The following is a 27,386-nucleotide window of genomic DNA, read 5'->3' as shown; positions in this document are numbered from 1 at the left end:
GTGATGCCTGTTTCGGCTACTTTAAACGCTATCAGCTATGCAATGATATACCATGCCCAGCGAAGTCTAAAGGCTTTCGCGCTATTCAATGTGAAGCTTACAATGGCATACTTTTTGAGGGCCATCGATATAGCTGGCAACCTTATGTAAAGGGTATGTGTCGGGTTGCCCAACCAGAGATTTAGTCGAAAAACGGCAGCGGCCTTTCTTTCGTTTATCCCGCTTTGCTCTCGCGCTCTATCTGCTTTACCACACGCTTGCAATTTGGTGTGAGAAATGATGTACATGGTTGAAAGATGTATAAAAATTAGAAAATTCGAAAATAATCATAAAGGTCTAAGTACCTGTCCAAAAATCGTAGTCTCACAACGTTCCTCCTCGTTACTCTTCGTATTCCGGGTATAAAGCCGTAAAGCCAGCCTAAATAAGAATTCTCTATGTGTGTCTTCGTTTGTCTGCTTGCTGGCCGGTATTAATCTCAGTCTTATAAGACTATAAAATCCTATTCAATAGCGAATCACATTTCGTACTGCTGAAAGTTAATAGCTAATAGTTTCCTTAAAATTATTCATTAAAACTTTTGCTTTAGATGACGCTGAGTGTGAACTAAACTGCATGCCATCGGGACTAAAATACTATGCAACTTTGAGCGAATCTGTTATTAATGGGACACCTTGTAAACGGTCAGCGGAATATTATCGCCTAAATGTATTGGGACGTGCTTTGTGCGTTGACGGTGTCTGCAAGGTTAGTCTACACATTTAATTATTTTGCAGGTAATCATCTGTACGGCCTCCATGTGCTTAAGCAATATGTTTAAGGTATTTATATGTATTTGTAAATTTTTAAATGTAAAATTCGAAAAATCAAAAGAGGACATGAATTTATTTACATATGTACATATATGAAACGTTTCCTTCTGTGCGTTACACACATTTCTTCGACCACAAATCTTATATATCTTATTATATAGATATAGCTCTTTAAGATATAGCATTAACTCTTTAAGAACCCGGGTATAATGAAATTCATTATGAGGCTATCTTCAAATTTTAAAGCAGAAGAAACACCAGACTTAGGCAGAAACGTTAACCCATATTAAATAAATACATTAGTTATCTTCCTCACACAACTGAATTGAAGGGAACCTACATTATAGCTCACGAGGTCAATTTTTAATTGTGGTAAATTGATTTTTTCAATTAATTTCCGTTCCATGTTTGTTGTGCGTCATAGACTGGAAAACGTTCTAAATGAATTAAAAAAATTTGAGAATATCTTTATACCTAACCCTCTGAGGGCATGTTCATTTCGTACTAACGTATGTAACAGACTGAAGAAAGCTCTTCCAAATTATTTTTAAAGTATAAATAAGTAAAGAATAATCGATTTGATATTTCCATGTCCTTCTATCCGTGTTCAGTCTTCAAAACCAACATGCTTCCGCCGCCATAAATGAATAAAAACTATAATTTTTTGCCAATGCATATTTGCCTATGGCTGTACGTGTGTGCCAAAGTACTGTACTATTTTTATAAACGGTACTTGAAGAGTAATTAGGGTATATTGTACATATTTGTGGTCGGAGCAATGTGCGTAACGCACAGAAAGAAACGTTTTCGATCCCACAAAGTGTGTATACATCAGCATCAAGCCGAGTCGATACAGCCAGTTGTATGAAGTGTCATGTGATATCAAACTGAATCATGTTTCGAAAATCTAAATAAACTTATATACAACAAATAATTAAGTTTAATTATAAGATGAAACATATAGAAACAGAGTAGAGGGTATTTTATTGTCGAGGCACGCAGGAATCGACTATACCATTCCGATTGGTCTACCATGCCTTTGTTACTAAAACTTTTCTAAATAAATAAATCATTTTACAAAATTAGTATTCGTTTCGGAGTGAAATGCAACAAACGTACAATTCCAGCAGATCGGGAATGTGAAAAAACGGAATATTTGTAAATAGGAAAAGTCCAAACAACCTAAACAAATGTTGAACTACACACATACAAATTCTAGAGCTATTTTACGGAAACAGTGTTTTTTGCATTGGATGTTGTGCGCAGATACCTGTGACATCACACTGTATTAAGTTAGCTTCAAAATTTGTAAACTCCACTAACGACCCCTCAAGAAGAGACCTTCTGTGTCATCCACAATTTTAAAGAAACGAGAAAACCGAAAATTCAGTTATACATCAGACAACTTAAATTTACTAAATTGTAGTCGTCTGTTGCGATATCAATTATGGTGTTACATAAAATATATAGTTGTAAATAGGGTATACAGAGTCGGGGCATTGCCCGATCATCGAGCTTTCAAGCTTCAACTAAAGAAAAAAGTATTCAAATTCACAAACATGATTTCAAAAATCTTTATATTAGGAATGAGTTTGGAAAGCCAATTTTTTACATTTAGTCCAGAAAATAAACTATCCTATCTATTATTATCTAGAAACAATCTTTATTTGCATCAAATCGTTCAGAGCATTAAATTACCATCTTTTCATACTAAATTGTGATGCTGCTGCACCTAGCTCTGTTATGGCTGGTAAGATATAATGAGATCTACTTTGGGAAGCACAGTGGACTCGTCACACTGTGCAATTATTGGAAACATTTCATTCTATTAGTGATACAACTGAAAATGTATATATATTGCTTTTCTTTAAAGGCCGTTAACGCTGATGGTTCCATTAATGGAACGTATGCACACAGTGGATCTGTTAGTTGTGGAGGTTTGCTATGCCGGCCGGTAACAAGAATTTTTACTCAAGATCCACAACCAAACGATGGTTTGGTTCACGTTGCTACAATCCCAGCTGGAGCCTCGAATATATCCATAACTGAGTTACGAAATAGTGTTAATTTGCTAGGTAAAAATATTTATGATTTCCACATTTTTGACGGGTCTTAAAAAACCGAATATTGCCGGTGTAAAGTTTTACGTACTTCCCAGCAACAAAACATTGTTAATAGCGAAAGCAATGTGTCGGAAAGCGGATCGTATGAAGCGCTCGGTACCATATTTGACTATCACCGAATCGATGGAGTCCAGAACTCTGATGGAGTTACCGAATGGATAACAAGTTCTGGGCCAATAAGGGACTCATTGGAGCTATTGGTATTTAAAATTTAGTCTCTTACATTCAATTTTAACCATAAATAATTCTTTTGATTTCTTTAGTTATTTGGGAACAATCGAAATCCAGGTATAAAGTATGAGTACATGCTTCCCATAATATCTGATTCTGAAGAGAACGAGCTCTCTGGGGAGAATAATAATAGTTTATTGCGATCTGGAGGGGAGGACGCTAGTACTTCAAGTAGTTCACGTCCAGGGCGACGCCGTAACTTTACCTGGAAGGTGGTAGGGTTTAGTGCTTGTACGAAGTCCTGCGGTGGTGGTGTACAAGCGCCTATTGTACGTTGCATTCGCGAAAATCTTTTAAGGTATTATTCACAGCGCCGGTGTATTCATTCTAAAAAGCCAGTGGTCAATGAGAACCTATTGCACTGCAACACTCAACCATGCCCCGCCTATTGGCATTATGAGAAATGGGGCGAGTGTCGCTGCCTAAAAGAAAGGGCATTTAGACGTCGTGAAGTAAGTTGCTTGCAAGAACTAGCATCTGGAACTGTTATACACGTTGATAGCACAGCATGTATGGAGGAGATGCCGCCCACTCAAAAACAATGTGAGTGTCCAGACAATCGAAGTCGTGAACTTTCTCGGTATCGCCTACACATTAACTCCGAGTCAGCGAATAGTACACGGAGACAACGAATCATGATTGATAACAGTAGCAGTAGCAACAATGCGGTCTGGTTGACATCTGAATGGAATCAGTATTGTTCTGCCACGTGTGGCTTAGGCGTCGAGTATCGTACAGTGTTCTGTGATCGATCCGAGGCGGGTGCAGTTCGCTGTGATCCCAACCAAACTCCAGAAAATCGACGACCCTGTGCTAAGCCCAGCTGTGAATATGGCGAGTGGTTTGTTGGCCCTTGGTCATCTTGCAATGGAGATTGCTTCAACCTTATACGAAGCCGAGTTGTTCTATGCATACAAAATAAATTAATTGTCGATCAAAAAATGTGCAAGTTGGAGCTAAAACCACAAACGTTTGAAAAATGCTCCCACGATGAGGGAGAAATTACTTTCTGCGCTCCGCGTTGGCATTACTCTGAATGGTCGAAGGTAAACAGCAACTAATAAATTGATTTAATGTGTGAAATAGAATCCTCATATGTACATACATATATATTTTTTCAGTGTACCAAAACTTGCAATGGTGGAACACAGCGACGCAGCGTTAGATGCTTGGACTACGATGCAACACAGAATAGCTTACGTGACTCAACCAAATGTCGGTATGCGGCCAGGGAGCCAATATTTCGTAGCTGCAATGCACAAGACTGTGATGGTACATTAGATTACAATTATCTATTTCTCTTTCTGTAATAAGTGACGCTTTTAATTTTGTACCGTTTTTCAGAGCATCACCAAAATTACTCTTCATCTACGTGTACCGATAAACTTTCCAACTGTAAATGGGCTGCAGAAGGAAAGCTGTGTAGCTATGATTACTACCGAATAAATTGTTGTACCTCTTGCGGAGGCGGATTTTAGTGGTATTATAAGGTGGAGGTGCAGAGATGACCTTTTTACAATTGAGAGTATTTTCCATTAAAATCACTGTAATTTATAATACAATTTTATTATTAATAACTTATATTCCTTTTAATAAAGCTAATTAATTCTTTTATGATCTGCCTTCTGATATTTCTGAGCTTTCCATCTTAGCCATCTCCATGCGCAACATCATGATAAAATGAAGGTGCTATGATTTTTTGTTACACATTTATTTGCAGGAGGATTCAAACAAATTTTTGTATCACTTTCAATACACTCTGGTGTATATATGGCTATTATATTTTATAACCAAGCATTTGAAAAACTGATCGGATTGTAAAAAAATAAACAAGCTCGGCTAAACCCAAAACACTAAATCCGAGAAACAATCCTGCAGTACCTCCAATGGAAACTAAACGAAACATAAAAGTAAATATTTACTTATCCATCTGTTATGTGTACAATGTAAAAATGTTTTCTTACCCAAGAGATCAGTAAAAGAAAATATAACTTGTCGCTTAAGCCGGTTCTGCGGCCAAGTTTTCATAGAAATAGCACTTCCTATACTTCCGAGTAGTTGTTTCGAGCCTATCATTGGCTAAAATGACGAGCACATATGGATGTAAGTATTTGTACACCATTACGAACTAACATCCTCCAGTGCATTGAAAATACGAAATAGTTAGCCTTGTCAACTTACCAAAGCACTTTTTGTTGTTACTACTGCATCAAGGCAGTTCTGTTCACAGTGGCATGTCGCTGGCTTTTCATGGGAACCATTTTCTTCGTATAATTTAAGAAAAAAATCTGTGCAGTCAACAATACAATAAAATACTTTAGAAACCATGCATGAAAAATATTGAAAATATTCGTGTATAATTTTATGAATTTGTATGACAAAACAAATTAATTTCATTGAATATAATATTTTGTTACTCACTTGCATGTCTGGGGAAACACGATTTAAGAATTTTATAATCGCAAACTGGCTTAGGTTTTGCAACTAAAAATAAGTTTAAAAGAAAATGACTTTGATATGTAATTTATTTCGTATGTGTTTTGTTATATCTCGGCATTTCCGCTTTTGATGTCCAACAAACATAAAAAATAAAGGTTTTTAAAACTGATTGCAAGGAACAGATTTGGTAAAAATGTTGCAACCAAAAAAGTAGATTTTGCATGTGAAATAATTAAATTTGAAAATGCCTTAGCTTCCTCACGCAAACAACTGAGGAATGCCATGAAGCCATTGTATTATACAAATTAATACATTTCTCTATATCTATAGGTACAAAAACAAAAGAGATGATTATGAACCATTTATAATTCGGTTGTCTTCGGCGGAAATGCCCGTGTCTAAGTAAATATTCAGGCATTCACCGGTTTTCACTTTAGAAAAACATTCCGATTTACTGTTTAAACACACAAACAACAGTGCTCCCGTTATCACAAAACGAGCAATGTTGACGAAACGCAAACAACCGGAGAGTGCCTGATTGTTGTGAATATATTTGATTGCTTACTGCGGTTTGGATAAAAGTGAGGAATACATTTACAAATTTTGTAAGCAAGATTAATTCGACATTCTTGCTGACAAATATTTCTAGTATAGAATGGAAAATGGGTCAGATTTGACTCGTGATAGAAACGACATTTTCTTTGTCTAATGGTAGCTTCTCTATAAAATAGGAGAAAATCAACAATATTAATTAAAAAGTAAAGCTTAAAAGTTCATAATAAATATCAAAACTTGCTTCTCAAGGTTTTCCTCTGCAATTATCTCTTCGCTTTCGGGATCGTAGACAACTCCTTCTTCAGTGTAACCAAAATTATTATCCACCTTCATTACCTCAAATGCTGAATGTATATAGCTCTAAATAAAATTAAATCAAAAATGTATTTATTGAAAATGATTGGATCATGCTAAAATATGTACGAACTTACATCTATAGCTTCGCTACTAAAGCCCAATAAGGTGAAGCCAACGTCCTTTTCAAAAAACGACCCAATCTGAGCCTTTAGTAATCTTCGGGTCTGTTCATATTTGTTAACTTCAGGATAAACTCCAAATATCAAGTACCGCGAACTGTACTCTTCCCCCAGCTTAGAGTTACCTAAGTAGCACAAGCCGTACTCCGTGAGAACTTGACGTACATGAATATTAATCTGTCCATCGATACTACGGGTTCGTTGCTTTTCCACGGGCTCGTAAGAGCTGTCATAGGTAAGATTATAAATTAACTCCATGTATAAAGCTGGTTTAATACCGAGAATATTAAGTAATTTATCTATGTTCTCGCTTTCCGGAATGTTTTGAAAATTTTTGTAGGTGGAATTTGCCAAATTTTCAACAAATTCCCAAAACTCGTCTTTGTTTTGTCCTCTGATGCCATTCTTTCTGAAACTCGTTAATCAAATTGTCAATAAGAAAGCAAAATGTTGCGTAACTATTACCGACAGTAGTGACTGAATAAACTTTCATTAATTCGTTGCATTGGGCATACTGTTAAACTTGGTATCGTAGTATTCCAAAAGTGGTAGTTTCGCTACAATTTGAAAAAAAAAACTTTTAGCATTTGCCAATGTTTAGACTGTATTTTTTTACTTCCAGTCCGATATGTGTACTCTTGGTGTAGTAACGATCGATTGAAGATAGGCAAACCACAATACAGAAATATATAGACACACCCAACAAAATAAGCCAAAGGAATCTATAAAACAAGCAATAATTAGAGTTGATGTGCTTATGAATGTATGTACATTGAGGCTGGTCTATTTTAAACGAGGAGGAACGTTGTGTTACGTATTCGTATCCGTCAGCAATTGTATACATTAAAACTGTCTTATTTCGACCATTACATTACATTAAATAAAAAATCAAAATTGATATTTCGTATTTACTTACCGCTCCAGAAAAGTAAACATTTTTTGGACAACGTATTTGAATCCATGTATGCAACACTGGCAAAAGTATAAATTAATATAATCTACTATTGCTTTCGGCCAACTCCAATAACTGTTAGGCTTTCGTATCATTTTCTTGGAGCCTATGTAGTACTGCATATGTGATGTCAATCGTTAGTTATACTGAAATACAAATATAAAGCATACAAATTATATTATATCAAAGGCAAGATGTTGAATGAGGCAACAAGAAGTTGATTTTTTTTTTTTAGCGGCAACAATGCTGGTCAAGCTGGGTACTTAAGAAGCGACGCGTTTTTAGACGCTGCTCACAACATTCCTCCCTGGTTTTAAGTTATCTCTGCAGCTGTGATCTTGTACACTTTTTTTCCGTATATAATATTTTATCTTTACAGTTAGAATCGCTTAAAACTTCACAAAAATGTTTTGTAGATTTGTTTTCCTTTTTTATGACCAGACTTCCATGGTTTTATCCTATCGAATAAAAGGAAAATTGAAAAACTGCAATATATGTATAGTCTGTTCATAGATATGGCCACGGGCAGCTTTTCAAGACAACGCATTGCAATGGCGTGACAAAGCTCTGTTCATAACAAATGTTGTCGAGCACTTAAACCAAATTGGCCAATTATTCAAATGTTCATGTTTTTCATAACTTTAAAGTGGAAAAGAAGGTAATAAACATTCTTAATCACTTTCAGAACTGACAATAAACTACTCAATGGTTTATTCAAAACCATTTTCTAATATGTCCCCCTTTTAAATATACAAAAATGTTCCAGAACTATCGAATTTATAATTTGTAGGATTTCAAAATCGGAGCGCCTAAATATTTTCGACCGGCGCAAATGCCCCCTTCCCCCCACCATTTTCGTATTATGGCTAGTGGCAGCACTAATAAATTATATTCGATAATTTAACACACAAAATATCGATATTTAATATTGTGGTCCACTGAAAATTCATAGTAGCGGTGAAAACAAAAAAACATAACATAAATATTATTTAAAATATGAAGGACATAGAATCATTTGAAAGGTCTTTAAAAGACTTTCAATACGTCGAAAGCGTTCGAAGATTTCAGTTTTCGGCTGAAATAATTAAAGGAATGGGTAACAGTTCAAGAAAGAAACAGCATAAACGATTTAACCCACTATGTCATCTAAACGAACACCAATTTCGACGAAAATATCGGTACACCAAGGAAAACATTCGTCGTATTATTGAAATTGTTCGGGATGACCTCGAGATTGATTGTTATGAGCCTACGGAAAGAGAGCAAGTTCCTATAGACCTGCAAATTTTATCTGCAATTCGCTTTTGGGGTGGAACTGAGGTGTGTATCCATGAAGCTATGTATGTATGTATGTATGTATGTACGTACATCTGACAAATGTACATACATATGTTTGTATGTTTATGTATTTAAAGGGAATCAACAAGTTTATTTATTTTGATTTTAAAACATGCCTTGAAAGTATGTTATAGACCTATGGTTTATTACTTGATGTATGTACATATATCCGAAAGTCTTGTTGGAAGCCTAGCTCCCAGAGATTATAATATCCTCTGCACACTATTCATATCCCGCCGGAACGGTGGAGATTTTTTAGAGTATGAAACACCGATTCACACTGGAACCATCCGAAGGGTACTCTTACATGTACATGATAAATTGGTCATCCACAGGTCTTCTATTTATTTATATGACCTATAATATATGTATGAATTTTTCTTTTTGTCAACAGCATCCAAAATTGACAGCAATGGTTCATGGTGTAAGCTTAAAAACATTGAAAAAAATCACTCGACGCATAGCTTCTGTGTTATCGTCGAAAGCATCGCGCTACATAAGAATGCCGGCAACACTATCCGAAAAGGAGAGAATGATGCGTTCGTTTCAGGAGTTAGCGAATATGCCGCAAGTGATTGGTACACTCCTTCAGACAAGAGTAAGATTTCAATCGAAAGATTCTAGAGTTCATGCGACAGATGACGTGAGGCGATCCCAAGCGAACACTAAAAAGATTGTTCATATGCAACTTGTTTGTGATGCGGATTATAAAATAAGAGATCTGGACATAAGACTACTAGATGAAGGTTCTCCAATCACCGATACAGAAATGTTCTGTTTATCAAAAATAAAAGAGCGGTTCGAACAAAATGAATTTCGTGGTCGTATACTATTGGGAAACGAATCATTTTCTTGTTCTTCGTACCTCTTCACTCCAGAGAAGCTTCCAAAAAGTTTACCGGAAGAGCTTTATAACCATGCCCATTCTGTTACGTATGCCTCTGCGAGAAAATGTCTTAATATATTGATGCTTCGATTTGGTATTCTTGGGAGTGAAGTCATTGGATCTTTTGCTTCGGTAAAGCAAACAATTACTGCCCTAGCCATACTGCATAATATGGCAATGGATTGGTCGGACCCTAGTATTGGTAAGATCATATTTTTAAGCTTTATATCTATATATATTATGTATATTCATTTTTTTACAACTTCTTTTTAGATACGGAAACCAGTGTTTCTCCATTTAATTCCTTTAATGCTTTAAATGGGATACCAACACCTGGGGAACACAGCAGTAGAACGAAATTTATAAAAACTCATTTTTGATGCAAGTAAAAAGTACTATTTTCATTAAAAGGCTTTGAGTAAAATAATTTTCCTTGGCACATGTTCCAATGTTCAATGTTGCATTCCTCGGGAGAGGAGAAGATGTGGATGACATATGTAGGGGAAAAAAAACAAAGAACAAACAAAACTGTGTATTAAGCAGCGTCTTACAACGTTCTTCTTAATTTTGTGTTGACAGACAACTTTACAGATTTAATGTGCTCTTTGCTACACTACACAACAAAACTGAACTTTTTATTTACACGGTCACTTTATATGTATACAAAATCATCGAGCAATAAAGAATTAAACAAAAATCTATCTGCTGAGCTACTGACCTTTTTCAGTAGCGTAGTTTTGTGGTACTAGTCGGAAGGATTAAATTATTGTTTCAGTGTTTGCAAGCGGGTAATATCAAGTAGAACATCAAAATCGAGGAAAATAATTTAAGATTCACGGTATACATATATTTACAGTATATTTTTAGAATGCGAGGGTATATTTTGGTATATTTCCGAGGGTCTGTAAGTATATTTGGTCTAGTGTGCGTTTTTTTGATTTATAGAATTTGGGGAACATTTTTACATTTATTAAACAACAAATATTGAAAATTAGTTTATATTTCTACCGTTTTCTTTAGTATCGAATCTTTAGGTAAACCTTTATTCATTTTGCCAACTTTACCATACTAATTTGTGTTCTCGTGTTTTTAGGTTGGATTTCCTGCAACCTCGTTTTAAATGTTTACATGTGTACATGCATGCCACTGACCTATATACAAAAGTACATTAGATGCGTGGAGTGCCTAAAAGAATTACCACAGCGATTAAGAGTGCGCCATCCTTCAGACTCCCTTCCCACAGTGGCAAACACTAAAAGTTAAGGCCACAAATCTTTTATCAAGTGAGTTTTTGTAAATTTGGCCTGATAGTATGAAATCGATGAGTTCGAGTCTTAATGGTAACCAAAAAAATCAAACATGCATTTCAATTTGTGCTAATTGTACAATGAATGTATGTATTTATTTGAAATTATCGGCGATGGTCTTACCTTTAATTGATTCCCAGATATCTTTATGGCAAATTATAAATATGCTCCAATAAATCATACGCATTAATTAATTTTAGGAATAATATGCGCATAAAACATACATGTGTGTATTGATTTTCGGCATCAAAGGACAGCCTATTGTTTTCTTTCGCCTCATAACTAAATGACTACAATTCGACATGCGTAACAACAGCGATTATTACTTGACAAATAATATAAATTTGACTAACAACAACAGTACCAAGAAATCAGCATCACGTTACTGTAGTGTGGACAATACATTGAATTATTACAATAATGCAAAAACAAGTGGTCGTAGCTGGAGCCGGAAAAATCAAAATCTACAAGCAACCCAAGAATCTACAAAGGAGGCCTTTCTCCAAGATATATCCAGCTCTAATTGCCGTCAGACTTCTGCCTATTGGCCGCTCGATTCAGCGTACTGTTCTGACGTATTTACAAAGACACTTGGCGATCAACGAAGTACTAACGGTGGGGCTTCATCAAAAAAGAGTCAAGGATATGTCTATAAGGAAGTTCGTCAATCAGAAGAATATTTTAATGATACAAAGCACAATATGCGTGAATATAACGCGAGCAAAGATCAGCTAAGGGCGCTAAAATCAGACATTTTCGAGGAACAGGAACAAAAGAGCTGGAAAGCAAGAATAACACGTAGAACTAAATATCTGGAAAATATTCCAGACAGAAATAACGTCCTGAATTCTACGCCAGATCCATCATGGGATTCTATACTGTAATTTTGAAATTAATTTTCTGTTTTTGTCCTGCTTGTAATTACAATCCTCCAATACACGAACACACTAGTATTTCGTTGCGTTGTTGTCCACTTAAAATACGCTGATCCTAAATCCTAAACAAGAAATAACTTTGAGTAAAAAAAATCGTTGAATGCACACACAAACCACATATGCATATATGTACATACATACATAACGATACATACAACATTTATACTTGCAATATTTTCAGAAACCCATTTTTTGTTTGTTTTTGTGACACTAGTTTTTATTTTTATTAATATATTTCAGATCTGAAGTACCCACCCAGTACCATACGAGTAACCAGCACTACGAACACTATTTTTCATATTTTTATAACCGTGGAACTGAAAAAGTGTCGAATCTTCCGTCATTCACAACTAACCGAAAACTGCCAATGACTGAAGTTCAAAACTCCTCAGGTCGACGAGACCCGCGTGATGGTAACGTGACTACTGCCGGTCAAAGAGAGTCATCAAAGGGTGCGGGCTACGATTCGCCATTCGAATCACACGTACTAAAGGAAAAATTACCCAGTAATTATTTGTCTAACGATTATAGCTGCAATGGTTGGGGAGAAGCTGTAGACTATCCTGAATCATTGCTGCAGAAGGCTGGTGAAGAGTATCTGGATTTGTACGACTCCGAGGCTATCATAGAAACTCAATTCGATCCGATACATCGTCGTCTCAGATTGTCTGAGAAGAGTGCAATAGATTATTCAGGAGTTGATTCAGCCAATAACAACAATTCAAGTACGGAGAAACCTTTAGATCAGTCGCCGCCGCCATGTTTACCCATTAATCAAAAAAGAAGCAAGGGAACCACAACATCCAATAAAAAGTCATTGCCCACAGTTCACAGAGTCTTGTTGTATAGTACTCAAAGTCCGCGAATGGGGCGCAAGCAACAGCACGCGACGCATCGCAATTTAAACTTAAAAAACCAAATCTCCAAATCGGTGGAACCGCAAGACGACTTTCCCGCTGTTCTATTAGTTGAGCCCGAATCCAAAGATGAAGTCTATCGAAGTCACACAGACTCTGATCGGAACCCGGATTTCGACGATGACGACGACTTAGACAATAGTAAGAATATTCAAAGTTATTTCCTTCAATGTGAAATCTATTTTTAATGTTTAATTATTAGTTTCGAATTTCGACGAGAGCGACACGGAAAGTTTGATATCCGACGCTGAAGATGGCTACCGGGCTCATGCCTATAAGCTTACGCATTCTGTGGATAGATTCTCATCCCCCCATAGCGGCTCTAGCTTTTCGGCTCAGTCTTCTGAAGGTGACCTCAAGAATCCAGAGTCGCTCCTGGTACCCAGTTTGTTTCCCTTCGTACCACCGTATTTGTCTTTCTCATCGAACACATCAAAGGGTCCAAGGGTTCCGCCGGAACTCCATAGAGTGCTCAAATGGCGGGTTACCAACATAATGCCAAAAGTTGTGCGCCTGATTCTAGCCAACAGCGGAATGCGAATGTTAAAGAGTAAGTCCTTTCCATACTTTATTATAAGCAAATTCAATTTAAAGTCTATAAATTTACAGAGACCAATGATTGGATGGGAGTGTGGGGCAAGCATTTAAGGTCGCCTTGTTTCAAGACCATACGTTCATATCAGAAAATAAACCACCTGCCAGGCTCTTTTCGCATCGGCAGAAAGGATTCCTGCTGGAAAAACTTGCAAAGGCAGATGGGCAAGCACAGCAACAAGGAGTTTGGCTTCATGCCGCGGACATACATTATACCCAACGATCTATGTGCTTTACGCCGTCACTGGCCGAAATATTCACAGCGTAATACCAAGTGGATTATCAAGCCACCGGCAAGTGCAAGAGGAGCTGGTATTCGCGTAATAAATAGATGGGGACAGATCCCAAAGCGAAGACCACTTATTGTGCAAAAGTATGTCAAACAATCTACAGAAATATTCAGTTTAAATAATTCTTATTTATTTGTTTTTTTTTATAGGTATATAGAACGTCCACTACTTATTAATGGTAGTAAGTTTGACTTGCGTCTCTATGTTCTCGTTACCTCCGTTAACCCGTTGAGAGTTTTCATGTATCACAACGGGCTGGCTCGATTCGCATCAGGTATGTACCTTCCGCAAAACCCCTTGAGGATTATATTTGATTTGATTGATTTATGTATCCACAGTAAAGTACAGTTCCAGGACAGACACATTAGGCGATAGGTGCATGCATTTGACAAATTATAGCATCAACAAGTTCTCTTCTAATTACTCAAAAAATGAAGATGTAAATGCCTGCCATGGTCATAAGTGGACCATAAAGTCTCTGTGGACATATTTAGCTAACCGAGGGGTTCGAACAGACTGTCTGTGGGAAGCCTTGAGAAGCTTAGTCTTGCGGACTATTATAGCTGGCGAGAATGGTATAAATAGTATGATTAGAGCCAATGTAGAGTCAAAATACAGCTGCTTTGAGCTGTTTGGCTTTGATGTTATTTTGGATTCAGATTTAGTCCCATGGCTATTAGAAGTTAATATATCACCAAGTTTACACTCTGAATTGCCATTGGACTCCCATGTCAAGGCCCCCCTTGTACAAGGTGTGCTGAACACGGCACTGTATAACGTAAGCTATAAAATTGACTTATTAAAATCAGCATTCCTCTAACCAAACCTTGTAGGTACCTCCAAAATTATCTCAAGAGAAGCAGAAAGAGCTAGCTGCCGAACTGTCATTTCCAACTGGCACACAAATGTGTTACGATAAGCGACTCTACATAAACTATTTATCTCGCGAAGAGAAGGAAAAGCATAACACATTCACGCGAAAGTCTATGGAAGATAGGAATGAGGTTCGGAGATCTTTTAGGTTCCTTTTAGAATAACATTTCAAAATATAACATTTTTGAATAGTACATTAACGACATTCTGGATAACCTAACGCCTGATGATGTACGATGTCTCATCATTGCGGAAGATGAGTTGGCGCGATGTGCACCACTGGAACGTATCTTCCCAACAGATCAAACTCATAAGTACCTAAAATACAATGATACACCAAGATATTACAATCGTCTGTTAGATGCCTGGGAGTCTCGCTACGCAAACAATCGTGCGGAAGGCATCGCATTATTACGTGATTATTGTCAAAACAAATATCATCTTCAAGTTCCAACATCTCCAAACAAAAAGGTAAGTTTTTTCCCATGATTAGCATATAAATATAAAATATAAATATAAATATGTTTAAAGGCTCGTGTTAGGGTCGGAAATTTGTTTATTTTTGTCCATTAGCGTTTAGAAATGCTACGCTACTCCGCAGTATTTGGTTTTGCTCTCGCTACCGCGAGCAATATTTGTATTGCTCTTGCTGCTGCGGAGTAGTAAATGCGAACGCTGATTTCTATATTTGAGTTTATAATTTGCTCTGTGCGTATAGGTATTTACACATATCTTAAATGTAGCCACTAGTTTGTTTCTAAAAAAAATCAAGGCTGTGCCAAGGAAAATTTGCGACCGGGGCGAAGTTGTAAAACAGCGCCTCCAACCAAACGTTACTATGGGCACGTCTCTTCCTCTTGTGTTAGATTAATAGGGCAAGTCCGATTATTTATTTCAATGGATGGAAATAAAACAGTTTTTTAAAGGAAGTGTACTTATGTACATATGTTGTAAAAAAAAGGTTGGCGCCCGGTGCAAATGCACCCTTTGCTTCCCCCTTGGCACGGCCCTGACAATAATAAAAGGGAAACATTGAAATCAGCTTTAATATTCTTGACTCTTGCTAAATTTTGAGGGATGTTGGAGTGTTATGCAATCGTTCATTTGGCGTTGCCGTGCCTTTTACCAGCGTAAGTCACAACTACTGACCAGATACTGAGTAATCGTATCTATAGAACTCAAACATCTGTAGATAGAAATAGCTAGTAAACAAATAATATGTTGCCAGTCTGTAATTGGCGAAGTACAATATTAAGATAAATATAGTCTTGTCTATAAAATGAGATCAAGTTGTTTCAAAGCGCAGCGTTTGATATTCTTTCTGACATTTTACATACACTTTATAGCAGTTTTTAAATGATTGAAATGTGGCTTTTATTTACTTAGTATTTAATTTTTGTACTTATCCGTTCGATGTTGCCATCAACACAATTTCATTTAGGAACATTTAAGTACTTTAATATCACTCTAAGTACATATTTTCGTATATTCTTGATCAGCAGAGTCGATATAGGTTTGTCTGTCTCTCCGTCCCTCCGTCAGCCCGTCTTGTTTGTCACCTAGTTCCCAGAGACTAATTGAACTAGAGCAATCAAATGTTGTGTCCAGACTTCTGTGAAAGGATTTAATCAAGTGCTCGGATCCTTTAATTCCCCATAAAGCACGAAAGTCTGTGCCATCGGATCATTATTATAGCAAGAACAAATATATTCATTTGCAGTCTTTAACTCAGCTCTTATTCTCTTTCGCTCCCAAACTCTGTTTCGTGCAGTGTGCGCCCTCTTCGGATGTGTAAGAAGAGAGATAATTATGTACAAAAAAAATGTTTACAAAGATCTTAAGCTCACGTAGAGTGCCCCTACGCTTAATAGGTTCAAACATTTTAAAAGTAAAACCGTACCAATTTTGATTAAATATGCCCCCTACGCTCGTTTGCCAACCCCTATTTTATAGTATGTCATAAATTTATGAAATAAGAAATGCATCTTAATTTATGTTTTCATTTCATTCAATTAATATTTGTTGCTTCGACAAAAATGAGTTCAATGGTCCCGGCAGTGTCTCAGTTTCAAGTAGTCCAGATTTCCTGATGCACACATACCATTTGACTTATACATTTATTTGAGCTCGTTAAAACGGGAATAATCTGTGTCATTAGCAACAACCAACACTTTCTGATGAGCATAATATTTAAAATTAGACTCGTACTCGAATGAGAAACGAAAGAACGAAGCGAATGTAAGTGCACCATGTACTTCTTGGAGTGTCACCCATTTCTCCTTTCGAATTGTCTTTGTATTGCGTGAAACTAAGTTTTGTTTTTTTTTAATTCTTCTGTTGAGCGCTATTAACCAAATAAATCAATTTATTTTGTTTGTAATTGTAAAATTCCAGGAATACTTCATCAAATTGATGAGATGGATATTAAAGTAACTTTCGCTGCCACCGTATTCTTAGTAGTCGCAATTGTACTTGTTAGTAGAATTACCTTAGTAATAACATATGTCTGTTATCAAAATATTTCATATATTTATTATATACTAAAAATGTAAACGTGATTTGATTAATGATTTGTTAATTAATTGTGATATCGCTTTATATATACATATGTATACGTAATGTTTTAGATGGTATTTATACTTTCATTTAGCCTTACAGTGAAAGTCTTGGACTTGACTACATACTGAACTGCCGAGCATTTTAAAACCATATGTCGGCTTTAACAGACTTATAAGAAATCAATTTACATATTATAGCAAGTTAAAATGTTAACCAAGTTGGTCTTAGATCTTATCTTTAAGTTACCATTGTGCCAATACAAAACTAAAGGTACACGAGGAATGAGCAAACATAATCGGAGTTGTTGGAGGGAGTGGGGGTTAGTCACTGCAAAAGAATTTCTTCATTCTGGCTATAATAATGATCCATTCTGACCCTAGTGAAATAAAGCATGACTATAAAAATACCAAAAAAGTGAGCTTTTGCCTATTTACAAAGGTTTTCACATAAAAATGTTTGAGTTGTATGTTAACAGGGAAAATTAGTTACCTTTGATAATAACATCGCAACAGAATTATATTGAAATGTTATTTAATTTTGTTGTATCTCGGTGGACATTGACAGAGAAATACCCAAAAGTAATATACGGTTTGAGAGGTCAAGGATGTTTCGTTTTATACTACAATCTAGAAATATTATACAGTTCTTAGAAGTGTTCAATTTTGTTGAGTCCCTAGTATAGTTATTTTATTTTTTAAATTTATACTTTAATCATCCATACATTTTGTTGTGTTCATGCTTTAATTTTTATTTAATTTAAATATAGGTCATGAACGATAGTTGTGAAGAGCTCAATCTTAAGACTGTAATATCTGTACGACAAGATGACAACAATGCTTAAGATCCCAACCGATTCAAAAACTTAATTTAAATGCGCAGAAAGACCGTTGTGATAAGAGGATGGTAAGACTATTCATATAAATGCGTTTAAAAAATAATAAATATTTCATTTTTTGCTTTGTAGGCATATTAAAAACACCAAAAACACTAGCTTTCCCTTAGAACAGATACTGTTTGGCCCATTATAAATTTGATCCAATTTTGAAATTTAGTTTTAAGCCTTAAAAGGTATTCGATGTGTTCAGCCTCTGAGAAATTTATATATTATGTAAGATGATTAGTAATCGCCAAATAGGAGTGAATTAATAAAATTATATGTTGTATTGCTATATTTATTACAACTAAGTGTTCTAGTATTTATTAAATGTTTTTATTGGAAAAACATTACATTTAAGGGGTTTAGGGCGCAATTCCACCAATTGCTGGGAGTTTGAAACTCGGTATCTTTTATTTTTGATCTCCAGACCGTTCTGTTGTGCCCATTTAGCGGTCGTTTCCAGTGCAGATTCTAGAAGGTCACTGATTGTGGGCAGGAGCTTGCTCGTTACCAGTACTGCTAGATAATCCGCATAGGCAATGATCTTTTATCCACTCCTCCCCAACTGAAGAAGAAGGTCGTTAAAGACCAGGTTCCTCAAGAGCGGAGAAATAACTTCACTCTACGGAGCGCCTCTAGCTTATCGTTCTACTCCTGGGATCGCTGTTGCCTCGTTGTGTGCCAATCTTAGAGAGTGCAGCCTTTATTGACTTGATCTGGACACTGTTGGAGGAGCCGCCAAGGCATTACCTTTGAGGTAGGCGTGCTGGGCTACGTTTAATACTCGTTTACCGAGCTTGATTCCAAAGAGTCATTCCATCGTTTTCAGCAAAAAGAGCAAGTTCTCCACCCATCGGGTAAGTACCCAGTTACGAGACACCCTTTGAATATGATGAGCTTCCATCCGTCTCTTATAGGGACTGAATCATTTAATGGCCCACATAATTTTATCCGGTGCCAGAAAACGCTTTCGTTTTCGTTCAACTGCATTTATAAGTTTTGAATCGTCTTCATTTAATTCCCTTTTCTAGCCCTATTGAGCTTGTTTTGCTTGTCTCCTTCCTTGTTTCTTGATTCTGCCGACAAAAGATAGATTTATTGTATCTTTCTAATTTTTAATAGTATTTTTAGTATTTAATCGGCTAGTTTTCTGGTATATTTTCTGCTGATCTGAGTTTCAACAGGATTGATTTCTTATCGTTTGCCATGATATGATAATCCCATGATTATCATCGCTGATTCTGTCGCAAGAAAATTTTGCGCATCTGAGTACTGGGCTTAAAGTTAAAATCGGTTAATTTTAATTTTTTGGGTATTTTATTTTTGGGAAATTTTATATTATGTTTTTCTCAGTGGCTATCTTTTAGAGTCACCATATAAAAAATTTCCATTCGAATGCATCTATTGCTCTTTTCTAGCCTTGTTGAGTTGGTTTCGTTTCTTTCTTTCCATTTGTATGTGTGTTTGTGTTTTTTGTCGACAGAAGATAGAAATAATATATTTTACCGTTCAAGTGAGGGTATACAATCATTTGTTTTCCTGGGACTTTTTTCTTTCGGTCGGAGACTCATCTGCGAAAAACAGGCTGCTCACTTTTTTGTCGAACAAGAATGATTTCTTGTTGTTTCCAAAGGAACACAATCCCTGATTCGGTCAACCGAAATTTAACGCATCTGAGAGCTGGGTGTTAAGATACAGTCACCTAAAACAAATCGGTGTAGTTTTAAATGTTCACAAGCCCAAGAGATGTCTCTTTGTGCCTTTTGATCATTTATATTTTTCCCATTCGAATGCTAGCATAAAAATGAACATTTTGCCAAATTAGTACTAATACTAGTGATACTTAAAAGAATTTTTAACATATTTTTAAATGTAGGTGTGCAATATTGTCCCGTGTGGACTCATGGAGTACCCATATGTTGAATTAGTATATTGCACATACAGCATACAGTAAGACCATATATCATTTAATACAATAACTGCATAAACCAGATTTTTACATCGATAACCGAAAACTATTGGTTCCAGCCCTGGTTTTTTTAAAACTTTTTTTAAGCTCGCCGCTTGCCGGAATAAGCTGTGTTTCTTAAACGGTAATTATTCAACAGAAAAATGAATAATTTGCCCCCGAATTCTGGACATTCTCGCGGACGTGGTCGTGGAACAAAACGAAATGACGATGCAAACCGTGGCCTGGGCCTTCAATTGGTAAGAAAACTAAATTAAATGCAGTCATATGTATGAACATTCCATATCCATTTGCCGGTTATTTTTTTAATTTTTTGGAAGTCACTCGTTGCATATGTATGTAGATACTTACATTTATGAAAAAATTACAATATTTTAATCATTTCTCTGCATACCTTGTAGAAACATATTTTCAAGGCTTTTTAGTTTCAATAATTGACCCATAACTGTGTTTTATACGACAAGCCGACTTTCGGCACGCACACATCCACGCGTATTACAGTGATTCGAGCCAAACCAATGCATGGCAATGTTCCGTTTTGAGTGATGTCTTCTGACACAGACTCAAGAAAAGGCGCGTAAATGTGAGCGTGCCGACCACTGGTTTGTAAATGTATTGGAAATGTACATATGTCCATTTTATGCATTTTAGGCCATGCTTTAATAATAATGATTGAATACGCCGAAGTTCTGATATGTTCATAAAAGTAGAGTAGGTTTCGTTACGGCTCTATCTATTAAACTCTGCCGCGGCGCTGTACCAATACCAATGCCAACACGCAAAAATGGCGCGTCCGTTGTATGGGTGTATAGTGATATTGTAAAATTTCATTCTGTAAACATGTGCGTGCATGTTCGCAAATCTTAGATAAAGCTTATGAACAAATGATAGTCAAAAATGGAACAAGGCATAGTTACATATATTTCAATCATATTTGAAAATTGTACGAAATTTAGAAAAATGAAACTACACAATATCAAAAAGCTACATACATATGTATGTACATATGTACATACATACATACATATGTATGTTTGTAGTTACTTACGCTCCGTCATGACGTTTGCGAATAACTGCCGCAGCGTGGACTGAAATTTTTGTATCTCTTGTTTAAAATAATCTAAGTACATAATATACATACATACATACATATTCTCTCTGAACTCTGTCTTGCTTGATTTAATATTTTATTTTACAACGTGTTTTAAATAATATACTTCGTTGTATAAAATGGTATCGTTTTTCAGGGCCAAACCTCGAAAGAAACATGTCCGGATAAACCTGGCCCCTCAACGGAAGCTGAAAAGTTGAAAAACATACCTAGGTCTACGGATACAGAAGCTCAAAGCGGTGAAGGTATTGGTTTGGTCCTTTGGTATATTAGATATGTGGTAGTAACTTGTTGTGCGTAATATATGTACATACATACAGATTGAAGCTTTGCATAACCTTTAAAGCAGGGCTCGGCACGGCCCATCTAAGGCGTATAGGGCAAGGCACTGCTGCTGCGCTGCCGCTCACGACACGCGTATTACAGTGATTCGTAACAATACCAATATAGTGAAATGTTCCGTTTTCCGTGCGTCTTCACACACAAACGCAAAAACGTCTCGTTAATTGTATGGGTGCCGAGTCCTGCTTTAAAGTATTTATATTCTTGATCAGCATCAATAGCGGAGTTACATCCAGACTGCTGTGAAATCACAGTGTTGCAAGTTTATTTCAAAATGTTGGACGAAAATCTTTGGCATCCATAGTTTGGGTGATACAAGAAAATAAATAAGCAGCACCGTAGATAGTGCTTAAATCTTTGAAGAATCTGGATAAGATCGGATCAATGTTTTAGCCAGAATGAAGAATACTAACTGAGTACCAACTCCTCGTTGTGATTATTCTTATTTGAAATTTGTTTTCTCAATAGGCGATCATCGCGGATCTGTACGTGGACGACGCCTTATAACGGAAGTTGTGCACTCTCGTCCTCAAGGACTTATAACCAAATCTGGAACTACCGGCACAAAAATATCTGTCCAGACCAATTATTTTAAGCTCTTGAAACGTCCATGTTGGACGATTTTCCAGTATCGTGTGGATTTTGAGCCAGATATTGACAACACACGTTACCGTCGTGGATACTTATACGAGCATAGAAATAGTTTGGGTGGATATATTTTCGACGGAACTGTTTTATTCTGTACAGTTCAATTTAAGGCTAAAGAATTAGTCACCAAAAATCACGCTGGAGAAAATATTACCATCAAAATAAAGCATGTTGGTTCAGTTGAAGCAGCTGACAATCAGCAATTCCAAGTCCTTAATCTCATCTTGCGAAGAGCCATGGAGGGACTTAAACTACAACTTGTATCCCGTAACTATTTTGATCCTATGGCGAAGGTACGTCACTTTGCACTTTACAAAGATGGTGTCATAACACCCACGGGCGTTTTTAATTTTTGCTATAGATCAAACTTGATAACTACCGCATGGAATTGTGGCCTGGATATCTAACCTCGATTCGTCAACACGAATCTGATATATTGTTGTGTGCCGAGATCGCTCATAAGGTAATGAGAACGGATACCTTGTACAACATTTTATCTGAAGCGATTAGGGATAACGACGACTATCAAGACGCTTTTAAACGCCAAGTAATTGGTGAGTTTTGCATCCTTTATCTTTTTTGCATCTATATGTTGACTATATTTTTGTGTATATGGCATATTTATATATATATGAATTTATTATTTTGCACAGGTATGATTTGTCTTACTGATTACAACAATAAAACCTATCGCATCGATGATGTCGACTTTGGATCGACACCCTTATCTAAATTTAACACGAAGGAGGGAGATATATCGTATGTGGAATATTATAAAAAGGTAATTTAGCTTTCATATTGCTATAATGTTAATATCGGTACAAAGACATACATATGTATACATTATTGCTCGAGTACATCTCATAGAATAGAATGCGGCCTTTGGCCTAGGTTACTTTTAGACTGATGACTACCAAATGATCCACATTAAAAAGTTTACTTTTTTCTGAGATAACCCTGCATATAGCTTTTTCTTTTACAACAACGTTTTATATCGATTAACCATAAAGTCCTAAATCTAGCGCTGCGAAAATACCTGTCAGGAAATTGCTATTACTTTCGTTTGTGAATGAAACACTCTGATGAACCTGCTGTGTTTTGCAAACGTAATTTTATGGAAATCACTTTACTCTTCTACCATTTCTAATTTTAGAGATATAATATCACAATTCGTGACCATAAGCAGCCATTGGTGGTGTCACGACCCACGGAGAAAAATATTCGTGGAGGAACGGATCAACTTATAATGCTTGTTCCCGAATTGGCTCGAGCTACTGGAATGACTGATGCTATGCGTGCAAATTTTCAGTAAGTACATATGTATGTAACGCTGATCAAAATTTAGACTTATTACATTTTTGTTTTTTTTTTTTTCAAATTAGATTAATGAAAGCAATGAGCGAGTACACGAGATTGACTCCAGACCGTCGCATAGAACGTCTGCGCGTTTTAAACCAGCGCTTGCTATCGTCAAAAGAGAGTATGGATGTGCTAAAGTCTTGGAATATTCAACTGGATACTGCGTTGGTAGAGATCCCAGCACGCGTTTTACCTCCTGAGAAAATTGTTTTTGGCAATCAAAAGCGGTTCCTATGCGATACCCGTGCTGATTGGACTGCAGAATTCCGACAAAACTCAATGTACTCGCATGTGGACATTAAGAGGTGGTATGTGATAACTCCTCAGCGTAATTTACGGGAGACTGAAGAGTTCGTAAAGATGTGCATACGCGCTGCCAGTGGGATGAAAATGCTTATTTCCGAGCCTCGATAGTATGTATTAATTAAAAATGATGTATTATTATAATTAGAATACATTTTGTCCCGTATTTAATTTCAGCGACACAATTCCTGATGATCGCAATGGTACATACTCGCAATCGATCGATAATGCAGTAGCCAAAGATCCACAAATTATAATGCTAGTGCTTAAGGCTCCAAACGAAGAGAAGTATGGGTAAATTTTGTTTAGAAAATGTGGTTTCTAATCGGTTTACATAATCAACAGGTATAGCTGTATTAAAAAGCGGACTTGCGTTGATCGACCAATACCATCACAAGTTGTTACTTTAAAAACCATTGCCCCAAGAAAAGAGAAATCGAGTGGTCTTATGTCCATAGCCACAAAAGTGGTTATTCAGATGAACGCCAAACTGATGGGCGCACCATGGATGATAGAGTTACCTGTTCGCGGATTAATGACTGTTGGATTTGATGTGTGTCACTCTTCGAAAAACAAGAACAAGTCATACGGTGCTCTAGTGGCTACGATGGATATGAAGTCATCAACCCGCTACTATTCTTCAGTAACCGAACACATGAAAGGCCAGGAGTTATCGGAACAGATGTCAATGAATATGACATGTGCCCTAAAAGCCTACCGGGAACATCACGGTACTTTACCAGAGCGAATTCTGTTCTTCCGCGATGGCGTTGGTGATGGTCAACTTCATCAAGTTGTGAACACTGAGGTGAAGTTTTTGAAAAGTCAACTAGATGAAATTTATAAATCGGCAGGCAGAGCAGATGGATGCCGAATGGCATTTATTGTTGTCGCTAAGCGGATCAATACTCGGTACTTTGCCAATAAGCGAAATCCCGTGCCGGGTACAGTAGTCGATGACGTCATAACGCTTCCTGAGCGATATGATTTCTTTTTAGTGTCGCAGTCTGTGCGTCAGGGAACGGTGTCACCTACTAACTACAATGTTATACACGATAACATGGGACTAAGTGCCGATAAACTGCAAATGTTGGCCTATAAAATGACCCACATGTATTATAATTTTTCTGGTACTTGTCGTGTGCCTTCTGTGTGTCAATACGCTCACAAATTGGCATTTCTTGTAGCTGAAAGTATTAATCGGTCGCCATCATCTGGACTAGAAAATCAACTTTATTTTCTTTAAAAGCTTGGGAATGCTAAATACCTTATTTTTGAACAAATTAATCTTAGTATGCTGTGCGTATGTAAAGACAAATTTGTAATTTCAATGTTAGACTCTTATGTATATTTATAATACATTCTAATTCTAGTGTTCGTTCGGCAAACAACTCTTTTTTTGAGTTCAAAACTTTCAGTAACTTTTTATAATATTCAACACAAAGCTGAAGTACCTGGTCAATGCGGACTCATCTCTGCGACCAACCAATTTCGCTGTAGCGATTAAATATAAAAAAAAAAAAAATTTATAATATATATACATATATATACCATATTTAAAACACGTCTATAATCCAAATACTTTATGTTCTATTATACTTCGACCTGTCGGAAAATCAAAACAGTTAAAAGTAATAAAACAAATGTGTTGTTTTTGAACAACTAGACTGTGCTTGTGTGCACTACTGAACAAAATGGAACCTTTTTTCGTTATGAACCCATTTCGCCGAGTTATATATTATATATGTATATACATATACAACTTTTTTTTTTAATTTTGGGTAGGATGATTTGTGGGAGGAGGAGCGAAACTTGAAACTTGAATATCAAAAGCACTGTATGCGAAAAGAAAGACCAGTTTAGTAAACAACAAAAAAGTGTACCGATAGAGCGTGTACTTTGCCCAATTTGGTCATACTGGGCACAGAGCGAAATAAATGAAACTTTCTGGCGCAAGAAAATGTATCCCTCTACCAGGATCCAAACTATTTTTTTTGTTGTAAACAAACCGCAGCCAAAACTTAAGTGTAAACGCCAATTCGGAGTTATTGAGTAAACTCAACTATCGATAGGTAGCTCATGCTGTGTTATTATTATTCCTTTTTTTTTTTTTTTGGTATTTAATCGCTGACGCGACATTGGATGGTCGCACGACGATGAGTCCGCATTGACTCTTATTATTCCGCTAGATTGGCTGTTTTTCCCAGTGTGCGCCCTTCGACCCATATCGATTGATTTTTAGTTTTTCGATAGTTTCTTCAACTGGATTCTACGATTCATCGTTCTACCATTTCTAGGGCTATTATTAATTCTAAAAAAAAAGCACATTTCATTTGAATTGGTCAAAATTCTGCAGATATGTCTAATCCTTACTTTGATGAATATGAAAATTTAGAGGCAAGTTAAGCAACTCGTTTTTTTATATAAATAAAAGGGCCAATGAATGATAACATATCGTTTTTTAGGTCCACGAGCTTATGTTGAAAGATCGGCCCCGACAGCAAGCATACTGCAATGCCATTCTGGCCAACAAAGACAAATTTAAAGATAAAGTTGTATTAGATGTTGGTGCCGGCACTGGGATACTTTCAGCTTTCTGTGCAAAAGCAGGAGCCCGGTTGGTCTATGCCGTAGAAGCTTCCAACGTAGCAACAAAAATTGCATTGGATCTAATACAAGATAATGGCTTAACAAGCATTGTGAAAGTTATTCACTCTAGAGTTGAAGATTTTGTCCTTCCTGTTTCATCTGAGAAAGTGGATATTATTGTTTCGGAGTGGATGGGCTTTTATTTACTCCACGAAGGTATGCTCGGATCAGTTCTTCAAGCAAGGGACAAATTTTTGAAGGAAGGCGGACTAATGTTTCCCACAGAGTGTACTATATTTGTGGCACCTTGCTCTGTTCCATCTTTGTTTGATTACTGGCAGAATATTGATGGTATCAAAATGGACAGTTTTGCCACAAAGCTGAGAGCACAGAAATCGAGTAGGCCAGAGATTACACAATTGGATCCCAAAAATTTACTTCACGAGGGTGTCGTGCTTCATTGGATGAACTTGCTAGATGTCGATATGGCTGAACTAGAGGAAATTCGTTTTAAGGATGTCGTTGCTGCACAAAGAAGTGGAAACCATCAAGGATTTTGCATATGGTTTGAAGTGCTATTTCCAGGCGATGATGCCGTGACCCTCAGCACATCCCCACTCGCCCCGGAAACGCATTGGAAGCAGTGTGTAGTCGTTCTGCCAGAAGACTCTTGCGAAACTCTGGAAGAAAAAGCACCAATAGCATTTGAAATTTCTATGTTGCGTAACTCAAGCGATATGCGGAAGTACAATTTGGAAGTCGAGCTTCTCGATCCGAATATTGAGGAACACCCTGTGCCGTGCTCCTGCCATATGACTAAATGTATACTAACTGAAGCACACTTGAAAACAATGAATGCATCGTGATTTCGTGACCTAATAAAGAGTAAACAAAATTTATT

General features: G+C 36.6%; 6 protein-coding genes across 8 annotated transcripts; 5 read left to right on the top strand and 1 right to left on the bottom strand.

Moving 5' to 3' along the window:
• Positions 1–2,466: 2,466 nt before the first annotated feature.
• LOC117902304 (thrombospondin type-1 domain-containing protein 4) lies at positions 2,467–4,676 on the top strand. Its single transcript, XM_034813586.1, has 6 exons — positions 2,467–2,562; positions 2,686–2,887; positions 2,954–3,135; positions 3,199–4,212; positions 4,288–4,438; positions 4,511–4,676. Exons 1-6 carry the CDS (start codon positions 2,533–2,535, stop codon positions 4,642–4,644), a joined length of 1,713 nt encoding a protein of 570 aa, XP_034669477.1. The 5' UTR covers positions 2,467–2,532; the 3' UTR covers positions 4,645–4,676.
• A 92-nt stretch (positions 4,677–4,768) lies between these two features.
• On the bottom strand, positions 4,769–7,713 carry LOC117902305. The gene is made up of 10 exons (XM_034813587.1): positions 7,553–7,713; positions 7,253–7,358; positions 7,102–7,193; positions 6,592–7,045; positions 6,402–6,520; positions 6,171–6,325; positions 5,588–5,650; positions 5,348–5,454; positions 5,131–5,245; positions 4,769–5,059 (listed from the first exon to the last, which is right to left on the bottom strand). The coding sequence occupies exons 1-10, from the start codon at positions 7,708–7,710 to the stop codon at positions 4,944–4,946; spliced, it is 1,485 nt and encodes a 494-aa protein (XP_034669478.1). The 5' UTR covers positions 7,711–7,713; the 3' UTR covers positions 4,769–4,943.
• An 837-nt stretch (positions 7,714–8,550) lies between these two features.
• LOC117902307 (putative nuclease HARBI1) lies at positions 8,551–10,313 on the top strand. The gene is made up of 3 exons (XM_034813588.1): positions 8,551–8,908; positions 9,321–10,014; positions 10,086–10,313. The coding sequence occupies exons 1-3, from the start codon at positions 8,585–8,587 to the stop codon at positions 10,190–10,192; spliced, it is 1,125 nt and encodes a 374-aa protein (XP_034669479.1). The 5' UTR covers positions 8,551–8,584; the 3' UTR covers positions 10,193–10,313.
• Positions 10,314–10,447: 134 nt separating this feature from the next.
• Positions 10,448–18,472, top strand: LOC117902302 (tubulin polyglutamylase TTLL4). 3 transcript variants are annotated; one of them, XM_034813583.1, is made up of 11 exons: positions 10,448–10,458; positions 11,384–11,999; positions 12,295–13,112; positions 13,174–13,521; positions 13,581–13,938; positions 14,005–14,129; positions 14,194–14,633; positions 14,689–14,859; positions 14,921–15,199; positions 18,054–18,190; positions 18,252–18,472. In XM_034813583.1, the coding sequence occupies exons 2-10, from the start codon at positions 11,422–11,424 to the stop codon at positions 18,126–18,128; spliced, it is 3,192 nt and encodes a 1,063-aa protein (XP_034669474.1). In that variant the 5' UTR covers positions 10,448–10,458; positions 11,384–11,421; the 3' UTR covers positions 18,129–18,190; positions 18,252–18,472. The 3 variants fall into 3 exon arrangements, with proteins under 3 accessions (XP_034669474.1, XP_034669476.1, XP_034669475.1); XM_034813585.1 differs by lacking the exons at positions 10,448–10,458; positions 11,384–11,999 and adding exons at positions 10,721–10,846; positions 10,906–11,095; XM_034813584.1 differs by lacking the exons at positions 10,448–10,458; positions 18,054–18,190; positions 18,252–18,472 and adding an exon at positions 17,123–17,176 and having other exon boundaries at positions 11,341–11,999.
• Positions 18,473–20,212: 1,740 nt separating this feature from the next.
• On the top strand, positions 20,213–25,170 carry LOC117902163 (protein aubergine). The gene is made up of 9 exons (XM_034813301.1): positions 20,213–20,372; positions 21,381–21,489; positions 22,055–22,527; positions 22,596–22,788; positions 22,888–23,015; positions 23,388–23,542; positions 23,617–24,006; positions 24,074–24,184; positions 24,242–25,170. The coding sequence occupies exons 1-9, from the start codon at positions 20,277–20,279 to the stop codon at positions 25,140–25,142; spliced, it is 2,556 nt and encodes an 851-aa protein (XP_034669192.1). The 5' UTR covers positions 20,213–20,276; the 3' UTR covers positions 25,143–25,170.
• A 984-nt stretch (positions 25,171–26,154) lies between these two features.
• Positions 26,155–27,384, top strand: LOC117902166 (probable protein arginine N-methyltransferase 6). The gene is made up of 2 exons (XM_034813305.1): positions 26,155–26,293; positions 26,362–27,384. Exons 1-2 carry the CDS (start codon positions 26,255–26,257, stop codon positions 27,349–27,351), a joined length of 1,029 nt encoding a protein of 342 aa, XP_034669196.1. The 5' UTR covers positions 26,155–26,254; the 3' UTR covers positions 27,352–27,384.
• Positions 27,385–27,386: the final 2 nt, after the last annotated feature.

Source organism: Drosophila subobscura, chromosome U, assembly GCF_008121235.1.
Source record: "Drosophila subobscura isolate 14011-0131.10 chromosome U, UCBerk_Dsub_1.0, whole genome shotgun sequence".
NCBI lineage: Eukaryota > Metazoa > Arthropoda > Insecta > Diptera > Drosophilidae > Drosophila > Drosophila subobscura.
The sequence above is the reverse complement of the archived record's forward strand: the minus strand, read 5'-3'. Positions and strand labels throughout refer to the sequence as shown.

What these genes read in the sequence shown, in the direction of transcription:
- LOC117902304 (XM_034813586.1), top strand. Translation starts at nt 2,533, where the DNA reads ATGCTGCTGCACCTAGCTCTGTTATGGCTG. An exon ending in ACCTAGCTCTGTTATGGCTG is followed by an intron (nt 2,563 to 2,685) that starts GTAAGATATAAT and finishes TTTTCTTTAAAG; the next exon opens with GCCGTTAACGCTGATGGTTC. An exon ending in CAATGCACAAGACTGTGATG is followed by an intron (nt 4,439 to 4,510) that starts GTACATTAGATT and finishes ACCGTTTTTCAG; the next exon opens with AGCATCACCAAAATTACTCT.
- LOC117902305 (XM_034813587.1), bottom strand. Translation starts at nt 7,710, where the DNA reads ATGCAGTACTACATAGGCTCCAAGAAAATGATACGAAAGCCTAACAGT. An exon ending in GTACACATATCGGACTGGAA is followed by an intron (nt 7,194 to 7,252) that starts GTAAAAAAATAC and finishes TTCAAATTGTAG; the next exon opens with CGAAACTACCACTTTTGGAA. An exon ending in GCAGAGGAAAACCTTGAGAA is followed by an intron (nt 6,326 to 6,401) that starts GCAAGTTTTGAT and finishes CCTATTTTATAG; the next exon opens with AGAAGCTACCATTAGACAAA.
- LOC117902307 (XM_034813588.1), top strand. Translation starts at nt 8,585, where the DNA reads ATGAAGGACATAGAATCATTTGAAAGGTCTTTAAAAGACTTTCAATAC. An exon ending in GCTTTTGGGGTGGAACTGAG is followed by an intron (nt 8,909 to 9,320) that starts GTGTGTATCCAT and finishes TTTTGTCAACAG; the next exon opens with CATCCAAAATTGACAGCAAT. An exon ending in TTGGTCGGACCCTAGTATTG is followed by an intron (nt 10,015 to 10,085) that starts GTAAGATCATAT and finishes ACTTCTTTTTAG; the next exon opens with ATACGGAAACCAGTGTTTCT.
- LOC117902302 (XM_034813583.1), top strand. Translation starts at nt 11,422, where the DNA reads ATGCGTAACAACAGCGATTATTACTTGACAAATAATATAAATTTGACT. An exon ending in TGACGACGACTTAGACAATA is followed by an intron (nt 13,113 to 13,173) that starts GTAAGAATATTC and finishes TTTAATTATTAG; the next exon opens with TTTCGAATTTCGACGAGAGC. An exon ending in GCTGGCTCGATTCGCATCAG is followed by an intron (nt 14,130 to 14,193) that starts GTATGTACCTTC and finishes ATGTATCCACAG; the next exon opens with TAAAGTACAGTTCCAGGACA.
- LOC117902163 (XM_034813301.1), top strand. Translation starts at nt 20,277, where the DNA reads ATGAATAATTTGCCCCCGAATTCTGGACATTCTCGCGGACGTGGTCGT. An exon ending in ATTTTGATCCTATGGCGAAG is followed by an intron (nt 22,528 to 22,595) that starts GTACGTCACTTT and finishes TTTTTGCTATAG; the next exon opens with ATCAAACTTGATAACTACCG. An exon ending in GCTATGCGTGCAAATTTTCA is followed by an intron (nt 23,543 to 23,616) that starts GTAAGTACATAT and finishes TTTTCAAATTAG; the next exon opens with ATTAATGAAAGCAATGAGCG.
- LOC117902166 (XM_034813305.1), top strand. Translation starts at nt 26,255, where the DNA reads ATGTCTAATCCTTACTTTGATGAATATGAAAATTTAGAG. An exon ending in ATGAATATGAAAATTTAGAG is followed by an intron (nt 26,294 to 26,361) that starts GCAAGTTAAGCA and finishes ATCGTTTTTTAG; the next exon opens with GTCCACGAGCTTATGTTGAA.